Source organism: Staurois parvus, unplaced genomic scaffold (genome assembly GCF_062004578.1).
Source record: "Staurois parvus isolate SC_StPar_1 unplaced genomic scaffold, SC_StPar_1.0 ptg000642l, whole genome shotgun sequence".
In the NCBI taxonomy this organism is placed as follows: Eukaryota; Metazoa; Chordata; class Amphibia; order Anura; family Ranidae; genus Staurois; species Staurois parvus.
Window position 1 is genome coordinate 118696 of NW_028318438.1, and position 12629 is coordinate 131324.

Genomic DNA, 12629 nt, shown 5'->3' on the forward strand with positions numbered 1-12629 from the left:
TCCTAGCTGGTTCCATATGATGCACCACAAGGAACGAGTCAAACGCACCTCTCCTTCCTTCTTCACTTGCAACTTGCTGGATGAACTATTTCTGTTTTAGCAATTATAGACTCTGGTGCCTGTAGCCGTTTCATGGATTCTATCTTTGCTAATCAATACAATATCTTTCCTTTACCGCCGGGACAGCGGGTTCTCCAGGAATTTCAGGGAGGAAGGAAGGATGGTATCCATAATTGGCATAAAAAGGGGACTGTTTGGTAGCAGAGTGGATGGAATTGGGTGTCAGTCCTTCCATTGGCAGAATTTGCATATAACAGTCATCCTGTGAGTAAGAAGAGAAACACCGTAGATACTGTGCAAGGGTCTGGTTTGTTCTCTCAGTTTGCCCATTCATTTGTGGATGATACGCAGAAGAAAAGCGAAGTTCGATCTCTAGTGCCTCACACAGAGCTTTCCAAAACGAGGTGAACTGCACTCCCCGATCGGATACGATATTGCTGGGAAGACCATGTAACCGCACAATCTCTTTAATGAAAGAAGAAGCAGTCTCAGCAGCAGAAGAAGTCCCACTCAGGGGTATGAAATGGGCCATTTTTGACAGACGATCAACCACGACAAAGATGGTGATGAACCCTTCAGATGGGGGAAGCTCTACAATAAAGTCCAGAGAAATCATACTCTCTGGTTTTTCAGGTACTGGAAGGGATTCCAATAGGCCCCATGTTTTGGCTCTATCAGACTTGTTTCGGAGGCATACTGAGCAAGATCTAACGTAATTTTTACAATCTTTCATTAACTTTGGCCACCAGAAGGAATGGGAGGCCAAATTTGAGGTCTTGTGGATCCCGAAGTGACCCGCTAAAGGATGGTCATGGCATCTTTTAAGAATGAGAGTCCTGAGTTGTACTGGTATATAAATCTGTTCTTTATGCAGATACAGGCCATCCCTTAGCTGAAGATGCATTTCCAAGGGGGGTGGATTCTCATCTACCGCTTCCTTTATTTTTGATACAAGGTCTGCTTGCAGGAGTAAAAAGTTTTTAGCTGGCAGGATCGTGTCAGGCTCAGATGGTACTATTGGGTCATGATACATGCCTGAGAGCGCATCGGGTTTGCCGTTCTTTGATCCTGGACGGTATGTCAAGTGAAACACAAAGCGGGAGAAGAAAAATGCCCATCTTGCCTGCTGTGGCTTTAGGCGTTTTTCAGTTCTCAAGTATTCCAGATTTTTGTGATCCGTAAAAATGAGGATAGGGTGTGAAGCTCCCTCCAGCAAGTAGCGCCTTTCCTCGAGGGCTGCCTTGATGGCTAACAGCTCCCTGTCTCCTATGTCATAGTTCCTTTCAGGGGAGCTTAACATTCTAGAGAAGAAGGCAACAGGGTGAAGGAGGGACTTGGGTCCTTGTCGTTGAGACAATATAGCTCTAACAGCATTTTCAGAAGCATCTACCTCGAGAACATAAGCTAAAGCAGGATCTGGGTGCTTCAGGATAGACTTTTTTATATCTATACACAAATGTTTGCCTTTCATTTCTATTTTAAATTGAATGGGCTGTTTTACAAGCTGAGGGTTTACATATTCTTCAAAAGATTAACCTCGTTAGAGGGTAAAAACCCAAAACAAGCAGCAGCTAAGAAAAGATTATTGGTATACATGTGACAAAGGGGCCAAAAACTTCAGTGGTGGCCCACAATGGTAATAATAAATATTCATATGTCCATATATAGTTAGCTACATTTTCAAAAATACTTTTTAGTCGTAACCATAATAAAAACACAATAAAGAAAACATACAAAATCAATATACATTTGCTGTTAAACTGAGTGATTTTAAACCTTTAATTACAAAATATTGTTGAAAAAAATAGGTTTCAATGTGATGCACTGCTTAAACTATGTAAAAAAACAATTTATTTCACCTTTTTATTCATTAATACAATGCTCTGGCATTAAATAACATTTAAAGACAACAAACTTACATTTAAAACCAGTTACATAAATATATTCAAGGAAAGTAAATGCTGACAAGTGGCAAATATTTACAACAGGTATGTTTATATTTATATCTTTACAATATATACACACACACACACACAGTGAGGAACAGAACTATTTGAACACCCTGCGATTTTGCAAGTTCTCCCACTTAGAAATCATGGAGGGGTCTGAAATTCACATTGTAGGTGCATTCCCACTCTGAGAGACAGTTTTTTTAAAAAAAATTTCAGGAAATCACATTGTATGATTTTTAAAGAATTTATTTGTCTTGCACTGCAGAACATAAGTATTTGAACACCTAAGAAACAGCAAGAATTCTGGCACTCAAAGACCTGTTACTGTGCCTTAAAAAAGTCCACCTCTACTCCACTCATTAATCTAACTTAGCAGCACCTGTCTGAGCTCTTTAAAGACACCTGCCCACCCCAGTGTCAGTCAGACATCAACTACTACCATTGGCAAGACCAAAGAGCTGTGAAAAGACAACAGAGACAAAATTGTGGTCCTCCACAAGGCTGGAAAGGGCTACGGGGCAATTGCAAAGCAGCTTGGTGAAAATAGATCAACTGTTGGAGCAATTGTTAGAAAATGGAAGAGGCTAAAGATGACTGTCAGTCTCCCTCGGACTGGGGCTCCATGCAAGATCTCACCTCGTGGGGTATCACTGATAAGAAAGGTGAGGAATCAGCCCAGAACTAAAAGGGAGGAGCTGGTCAATGGCATGAAGAGAGCTGGGACCACAGTTTCAAAGGTCACTGTCGGTAGAACACTACGCCGTCATGGTTTCAAATCATGCATTGCACGGAAGGTTCCCCTGCTCAAGTCATCACATGTCCAGGTCCGTCTGAAGTTTGCCAATGACCATCTGGATGATCCAGAGGTCATGTGGTCAGATGAGGCCAAAGTAGAACTTTTTGGTCTAAACTTCACTCGTCGTGTTTGAAAGAAAAAGAAGGATGAGTTGCATCCCAAGAACACCATTCCTATTGTGAAGCATGGGGGTGGTAACATCATGCTTTGGGGGTGCTTTTCTGTGAAGGGGACAGGACGACTGCACTGTATTAAGGAGAGGATGAATGGGGCCATTTATTGTGAGATTTTGAGCAACAACCTCCTTCCCTCAGTCAGAGCATTGAAGATGGGTCGTGGCTGGGTCTTCCAACATGACAACAACCCAAAGCACACAGCCAGGATAACCAAGGAGTGGCTCCGTAAGAATCATATCAAGGTTCTGGAGTGGCCTAGCCAGTCTCCAGACCTAAATCCAATAGAACATCTTTGGAGGGAGCTGAAACTCCGTGTTGCTCAGCGACAGCCCTGAAACCTGACAGATCTAGAGCAGATCTGTGTGGAGGAGTGGGCCAAAATCCGTGTTGCAGTGTGTGCAAACCTGGTCAAGAACTACAGGAAACGTTTGACCTCTGTAATTGCAAACAAAGGCTTCTGTACCAAATATTAACACTGGTGTTCAAATACTTATGTTCAGCAGTGCAAGACAAATACATTCTTTAAAAATCATATAATGTGATTTCCTGAATTCTTTTTTTTTTTAATTCTGTCTCTCAGAGTGGGAATGCACCTACAATGTGAATTTCAGACCCCTCCATGATTTCTAAGTGGAAGAACTTGCAAAATCGCAGGGTGTTCAAATAGATCTGTTCCTCACATGTATATATATATATATATACATACACACACACGTACGTGCGCGCGCACACACACACACACACACGAAAGGAAATTTCTGAATGAATGTGACCTTCAGCATGTCCTAACAGACAGGCTCATTTTACACACACATCAAAAACTACATTGCTATAATCCTTACTGCTGTTCAGAAACAAATTAACACGTAGGTATAGGCTACTGTACTACCTGTCTTTAACAACAGAGTTTTGGCAGGATTAAATGCCTTTCTTTGTCATAGCACACATTGCACTAAAAGGCAAGGTCTATTTATCACATTCCCCAATCTCAAATTGCCCCATTAAGGCTGTAATTAAACTGACAGGCAGGAGAAGGAGAAGTCACAATCCTTCTGGATCTGTGCAGGAGTTCCTGCTTGCAAGACCACTTACATTCTCAGGATCATGATATCACGCAGAATGATGACACTACATTCCTCCCACACCAGCATTCTGAAGGCCACTGAACAACGCTCTGTGAGCAGATGCAACAAAAGTGGAGCATTTTGGTAAAAGTACACAATTTTACTTTTGGAAGATGTAAAACATTAAATACCAACCTCACCCGACGATATAACAAATCGTTGTGCGACCAGTAAATTCCAAGCTTTATCAAGAAACGAGACAGTAGAACCCATAATATAAAACTAAATAGAAAAAATAAGCTAGTATGTAAACCAACAATATAGTTTATTAATCAGACAAAATTCCATATTTTGGAATGACCTGACTTCAACCCCATCTGATTAAAAGCAAGACATCCCAAAAATATAAACATGTGCAAATTGTTTTGCAAACATGAATCACCCAAAACAAAAAACAAACAAAAAACAAAAATACTACTAATGACTGAGCAGGTCCAATCAGCAGCTACAGAAAATGTTTAGCTTCAGCTACTGTCAATTCCGACAGTTACTATTAATTACCTTTGTTTAAAAAATTGGTTTAAAGGTAATAAAAGGTATAATGGGAATAATGTAAAATATGCGTATTATGTATCAAATAAAATCCTTTCTAATTATGCAACTTCATGCAGAAATCCAGATAAGGGTTCACAAACCATCTCACAAATGTATAATCCTAACATGTCAGCAATACAACTTTATGGAAGGAAAAAAGGCAATCTTTTAGAAAAGCCTGTATTGTCACCGCTGACCGCTAATTACATCAGTATCTAGCTGATCTTCTGATTTCATCCACTGAATCTGGACAAGTACTGATCTATGTACTAGCTCTGGGTCACAGATAAACAAAATATTGAAGCCATTAAGTGTTTGTAGAACTGGCAACCAGATAGCATTTTCAGAAGTACGCAACGGCATCCCATATATTTCAGAATAGTTTCCTTCAAATGTAGAAAGCTGAACAAGATGAATAGGGTGAAGCATGCAAAAATGCTGGTTCCAAATGATTTACTGTTGCTCCATCAAACAATTCACAATCTAACCATACTTGTGCAATGTAGCTCAATTTTAAACACATAAAACATATTTACACCCTTTATCAGTTGGTAAAAGCTTCAATATCGTCTCAAAATTCTGGATCCAAAAGACAGTCAATGTTGTTGGCTCCATTTCTCAGCAAGTCTGTGTGTTTTATGCGATTTAGCATCATTCAAGCATTGATCTGGGATTTAAACAAGCAGATGTTCATGGATACTTTTCACTACTCTCTTCAGAAGCCACAGGCCCACGGGAACCTTGGAAATAGCTGCAGCTACTCTGCTATATCTGCAAAGAAAAAACATTTAACACTGAAGTACCAATACCGGTGGAAAAAGCAAAATTGAAGAGTTTAACATGCACTCAGGTATTTGTTACTGTATATACAATCACATCTGAAGCTACAGCTTAGCTTTGCTGCTACACATTGCAGCTATTTCTCATTTCCAGATCATTAAGGAGTTTCCCCAAACACTCCAATTAATAATGTACTCACTCAGTGTTCCCAATGTAATTTAGTACTGTGAAGGACAGAGGATGTGTTGGATACATTTCTGAAATCTGTATGCTCAGTTCAAATTTTGCAAAAGCTGCAGTGCTTGAAAATAGAAGCTTCACTCTAAAAGAAACAAAAAAAAAAAAAAATAAAAACATGTGGGGATGTATAACGTGCATGGGTTTGGTTGACCACTGTAATATGGTGATGGAGATTGCCACTTACAGGATTTAACAAGTTTGAAAACAAAACTGCGACTTGATATAGATCTAGTATGACGATTACATAAATACTATCCCACCTTTTTTTCTCATCAAGAGATTATTTGTTCATTGTAAAACAGAATTGTTAATTTTATTCTCATCAAGGAATTAAGCCAAATACTAACTGGAATATTAGAAATCTTTACTGATAAATGAATAATCCCAAATTAGGTATTTATTTAAAGTGGTAGTAAACTAATTTTTTTTTACTTTTACCTACAAGTAAGCTTACAGGAAAACTTACCTGTAGATAAAATTAATATCTCCTAAACATGCACCGTTTAGAAGGTATTCTAGTGAGCGGCAGCCGGTGAGATCAATGGTGCATGCACTCTGAAGGAATGGCACAGGTATGCCGTTCCTTCAGAGCTGTGTGCCACAGCCATAGCTCCCCCGCAGGAGTGACGTCATCGCAGCAAGTGGCCGCAACCCGGAAGAAGGACCAAGTGAAGATGGAAGCCTCTGCAGTGGTGACAGCATGCTGCTGGAGGGCTTCATTCTCAGGCAAACTAGCACATTAGGACATTACCTTGCAGGAAAAATCTTTTTTCCCCCTTTTTTTACTACCACTTTAAAGATTTTACAGTTACAAAAAAATGAAAAACCACAGAAAATACAAAAATAAATAAAAAGCCATCGGTGCTGCTGGACCAGTCACCCATGGCCCTGATATCACCAAGACTGAAGCAGCATTCATAGCCCTATAATGAACATGATGACATTATGAAACGCCACCACTGGAGCATTGGTGGAGGATCAGAAAAGTAAAAAGCTTTTACTTTCCCAATTAGCAATTACTGCTTGCAGTGCTGGTACAGTGTATGGGAGAATTTTTGTATTTCGCAGAATTGGGCTCCCAAACTCCTGCTGAATTCTCCATTGGCATGCGAGTTCTATATAAAGCAAGAATTTGACCCACAAAAAATGTATATGTATATATAGAAATTTTGCACAACTATAATAAACTTTTTGATATCAGTCTCCTGCAATTCCCTTCTCAGCTGTGTACAGACTAGGAGGGCTAGAACAATACTCTAAAACTAGTCACACACAGATTTCTACAACCACACTAAAAAGCATGAAAGGAGGAATAGCCCCTGCTGGATATAGTATTCCAACAGCTGCAGGTGCTAAGGCTGTCAGAATACCCAAACAGTAATTGCATCTTATTGGATCTGACTGTCCCCTTTTACAAAAGTCTGTTGAAAAATCTACTTTAGTCAGGGCCACCCAAGACTCGAATTTTGATTTTGGCCAATTTCTGCTGAATGGGATGGAATTCAAGCTTTTTTGTTCACTTTGTATAAAGCAAGAGAAGGTTATAACCCCTGCCAATTTTATTTTTACCATCGGTGTTCCATTGGAGAGCTTTCCCTTCACTTCCTGGGCTCCATTCACTTAAGAATCTCTTATGAGATAATTGAATCAGGTGACATTTTCTAAAATTATCTCATGACAGGCTGAAAATGTCAATTCACTATCACCTTACGAGTTATTTATCTCACTAACGAACCAAAAACATGAGGTAAATAACTCATAAAACATAAAGCATTTAGTACTTTAAAACAAGCCCTCATTCACCTCTGTAGTTAAAAGCATTGCAGAAAAATGGATCTTCAAAGTTCATTATAAGGCTGCATTCACATAATCAATTAGCACACCTTGAGAATTTTAGGGCCAAGAATCTGCAGCTGGAATGACAGGTATGTGTGGAGAGATGCAGCCGTTCAGTCCACACAATGCAATGACAGGTTGACGCAGCTATTCATGACAGTCTGTACAGCCAGCGATTACCTGGCTGTGTGAACAGTAAAAGAGCTGCAATCACTGTCAGCTTGTCATTGCATTGTATGGGCCGAATGGCTGAAACACACCTGTCATTCCAACCACAGGAATCCAGATTCTGGCTGCTGGCATTTGCAGAATGTGCAAATTTCCTGTGTAAATGCAGCCTAAAGGCATTGAAGTAGTTTTTTCTCTAATTCTAATGTAAACAAAACACCAGGTGCTGAAAGCTGCTAGGAAGTGACTGAAACTAAACTCGGATCTTTGAGAATTACTTCACAGTACATGCAGCTAGAGATGTCAGTAATGGGTTGTTTAAAAATTCTTTTAAGATTTGCTAAGAATTTGTAAAAAGCAAAAAAAAAAAAATCTAATTGTCTGGCACAGGTGCACTTTCACAATACAACTTACAGTGATAGAGGTCTGTTAAGGATTGGCACCTTTGGGGAGTGGGTACCCAAATTTGACAGGTACCCGCTCCCACTTCCGCTGTGATTGCCTAAGGCGATTGGAAGCGGAAGTTGTCCTTCCCCCTCCCTCCACGTTGTCTTGTGGGACACGCGACAGGTCCCAGAAGACTACAGGACCATTCACAAAGCGCAGCTCTTCTCGCGCATGCACAGTGGGCACCCGGCTGCAAAGCCGCAAGCTGTCACAGCAGGGTGCCCACACTGAAGATGCTGCCGCCAGGGAGAGAAGACGGCCGGTGAAATCAACCGTGGTGAGGACACCGCTAGAGTGAGGGACAGGTAAGTGACTGTATTTAAAAGTCAGCAACTACAGTTTTTGTATTTTTTTTTATTCAACTAGACTGCTTTAAAGAGGAGCTTCAGCTCCCCCCTACAAATACTGTATCTGCTTAATTTTAATATAAGGACACTTACCTATCCAAGGATCCAGCGCTGTCCTCACATGAGCCCATTCTTCAATCAGCTTTGGGACCAGGCGCCGGCATCTTAAATAAAGGGAAACCGGCAGTGAAGCCTTGCAGTTTCACAGCTTGTTTCCCACTGTGCATGCGCAACCTGTGCTATGTGAATGGTCCTGCAGTCTTCTGGGACCTGTGATGTGTCCCAAAAGGCTGCGGAGGAAGGCGAATATCTGCTCGGATCACCAAGGCAATCCAGCCACAAATGGGAGTGGGTACCTGTTGAAACCAGGTATCCACTTCCCCATCCAATGATGATGCAAACAAGCGGAACTTCTCCTTTTGGGTGAAATTTAACTTGTATGGGAACACACCATGCATTACTGTCAGTGGCATTTCAGAAATTTCACTTACTCATTGCTTTGCACGTTGGTCTTCACAATGTTGTACTTCGCACCCCATTTTTTTAGGTATTCAATCTCTTCTCCAAGTAGTTTACATCTGCTCACCACAAGGGACACATCAAAAAGAAGCTGCAAGGATTCAAATTAGAGCACAGTCACAAAATGATTGAGTTATTCATTCATGACAAGCTAAAGAGTAAGATCTTTTCTTGCTAAACTAAATATCAGAGAGATTGATCCCAACCACCAAAAGCACAAAAGATTTTGCCTAATAGAGTCCGCAGCAGAGAGTTAAAGTCTCATAGGTCACACCATGTTTAGAGAAAAATTTCCTTAGGATGTTCTTAAGCCAGGCATAAGGACGATATTCTGGTTAAGTTGGAAGACAGAGATCAGCTTTGAGGGGAAGGAGGCCTTAGGCCTAAAAGACAACTTTGTCCTTTTGTAATACTAATATAGGCTCCTTTTAGGACAAGGCCACCATTTCAGAGACCCTCCATGCATAGGTGATAGCAACTAGAAAGGTTACCTTATGGGTAAGGTCAGGCAAGGGAATATCCCTAGTAGTCTAAAAGAGCTACTTCTGCAGAACCAGACTGAGGTTCCAACATGACAAAGGAGATCATATGGGGAAGAGGTGATGAGTGATAAATAAATAAATAGTGCAGCGCTAAACCTTAAATCTAAAATAAATAAATATATATATATATATATATATAAATACAAAATAAATATATATCATATAAAAGTGCAACCGTGCAAATACAGTATTAATACAATAAAGTGTAACACGTGTATTCCCTACAGGAATGATCAAAGTGACCAAGTGATCAGAGCAAACAATATATCACAATACACTCTAATACAAATCTCCACTTATTGTGAACATGTCATATATATATATATATATATATATATATATATATATATATATATATATATATATATATATATATAGTCCAATACACAATCTTCATGCAGGTGATATCAAGTGTCCACACTGTATCCCCAGCGATGTATACTCCATCAACAGCTTCCTCTCCGGTTCCTCATGCTATGCCTGCCTTGCATGGGTATTAGATATAGGGGTTTCAAATATGGTCAAGCATCTGGGAAGCAGGATGGAACAGTGATCCTTGGGGCAGGAGGTCTGGACAAATCCAGAAAGGCCCATGGATCGTCTGCCAGGAGAGAGTATGTATGAATACCAGGTCCTCCAGGGTAAATTTGACGCAATGAGGATCACTGGAATCCCCTTCACCTCAATCCTGGGAAGCAGGTGAGGAAGAATGTGGAATGGTGGTAAGGTGCTAAACCAGGTTGAACTAATTCCTTGGTGTCAGTGTCCATTGCAAAGACCCAAGGGTTCCTAGCAACAGGCCTGTTCATCTGGATGCGGGCAGACTTGAAACACCATCAGACAAAGAGCCCATCTGCCTGGATACAGATGCTGATGACTGAGAAAGTCTGCTTACCAAGTTTTCACACCTGGAAAATGAACAGTGGAGACAGGACCTTCATGTGAAGTTCTGCCCAAGATATAATCACGTTTACATCCTTTCGATAAGAGCGATCGTATTTTTCGCTCCATAAGACGCACTTGACCATAAGACACACCTAGATTTTAGAGGAGGAAAACAGGAAAAAAAATATTCTGAACCAATGGACTGCAAACATAGTACAGGAGATGACCAGAGACTGTGGACACAGTAGAGGAGATGACCAGAGACTGCGGACACAGTAGAGGAGATGACCAGAGACTGCGGACACAGTACAGGAGATGACCAGAGACTGCGGACACAGTACAGGAGATGACCAGAGACTGCGGACACAGTACAGGAGATGACCAGAGACTGCGGACACAGTACAGGAGATGACCAGAGACTGCGGACACAGTACAGGAGATGACCAGAGACTGCGGACACAGTACAGGAGATGACCAGAGACTGCGGACACAGTACAGGAGATGACCAGAGACTGCGGACACAGTACAGGAGATGACCAGAGACTGCGGACACAGTACAGGAGATGACCAGAGACTGCGGACACAGTACAGGAGATGACCAGAGACTGCGGACACAGTACAGGAGATGACCAGAGACTGCGGACACAGTACAGGAGATGACCAGAGACTGCGGACACTGTACAGGAGATGACCAGAGACTGCGGACACAGTACAATAGATGACCAGAGACTGCGGACACAGTACAATAGATGACCAGAGACTGCGGACACAGTACAATAGATGACCAGAGACTGCGGACACAGTACAATAGATGACCAGAGACTGCGGACACAGTACAATAGATGACCAGAGACTGCGGACACAGTACAATAGATGACCAGAGACTGCGGACACAGTACAGGAGATGACCAGAGACTGCGGAGACAGTACAGGAGATGACCAGAGACTGCGGACACAGTACAGGGATGACCAGAGACTGCGGACACAGTACAGGAGATGACCAGAGACTGCGGAGACAGTACAGGAGATGACCAGAGACTGCGGAGACAGTACAGGAGATGACCAGAGACTGCGGAGACAGTACAGGAGATGACCAGAGACCGCGGACACAGTACAGGAGATGACCAGAGACTGCGGACATAGTACAGGAGATGACCAGAGACTGTGGACATAGTACAGGAGATGACCAAAGACTGTGGACCTTGGGGGAGCGGGTACCTGAATTTGACAGGTACCCGCTCCCACTTCTGCGGAGTTGTCCTTCCCCCCCCCCCCCCCCTCTCCCTGTAATCTTCTGGGACACGTGACAGGTCCCAGTAGATTACATGGCCATTGACAAAACGCGGTGCTTCTTGCGCATGCACAGTGGGCACCCGGCTGTGAAGCCGCAAACTGTCACAGCCGGGTGCCCATGCCGGCACCGGGGAGAGAAGACTGAGGACACCGCTGGACCGAGGAACAGGTAGGACCGCTGGCAGTCTACAGAGAAGAAACGAGCGGCCGGCTCGGTATGATAGACGCACAAACATTTTCTCCATTTTTTTTTAGGGGGGGAAAGTGCGTCTTATGGAGCGAAAAATACGGTAGTTTTGGTGCTTCCCTAATGTTTGATGAAGCTGTGGAACTGTCCAACTGAATTCCCGTTGGATGGTCTCACAATAATTAAGCATTTGCGGAACAAGTGAATCACCTTCATTCATCCATGGTTAAGACTAAAGCTCCTATGTCCTATAATGTACAATTAAAGAAATCCCATATACCATTAAGACCAGCACATTGGTTATTTCCCCTCATTTAAAGGATACATAACTTTAACCCAGAAAAAAAAATTAAATTCGATCTGGACTAAAAAAAAACAAACACAAATTAAAGTAACATTACCTGAGGTACATTGCTTTGCATTTTACAAGTCGTATGTAGGTAGTCCTTTTTCTCTAAATACTGTAAAATCAATCTGTGGACTAAAAGAGATGAGGGCGGTGCAGCTTCTTCTGCAAAATAAATAAATAAATTGCAAAGGGTTACAAATGTATATAAATAGCCCATCAATTTTGGTATTTTAGCACTTGTGATTCAATTACAGCAGAGCTAACTTCTGTTTTTGTTTTTTACACATTAAGCACCTACATATTACAGTATGTATTATGCAAATGTATTTATTAGCAATGAAAGTGGTCACAGTACTCCCACTGGCAGGAAGGCGAGGTTTCTCTGATTTAAAGA

At 41.6% G+C, this 12629-nt stretch overlaps 1 protein-coding gene across 1 annotated transcript in view; it reads right to left on the reverse strand.

The window, feature by feature from the left end:
• Nucleotides 1-4356: 4356 nt before the first annotated feature.
• Nucleotides 4357-12629, reverse strand: part of KNL1 (kinetochore scaffold 1) — a 102325-nt gene continuing 94052 nt past the window's right edge. Inside the window, exons 18-21 of the mRNA XM_089693939.1 lie at nt 12288-12397; nt 8952-9070; nt 5622-5744; nt 4357-5413 (exon numbers count right to left, since the gene is read on the reverse strand). Coding sequence (XP_089550065.1) covers nt 5317-5413; nt 5622-5744; nt 8952-9070; nt 12288-12397 — 449 coding nt within the window. The 3' untranslated portion in view covers nt 4357-5316. The remainder of the gene's footprint in view (nt 5414-5621; nt 5745-8951; nt 9071-12287; nt 12398-12629) is intronic.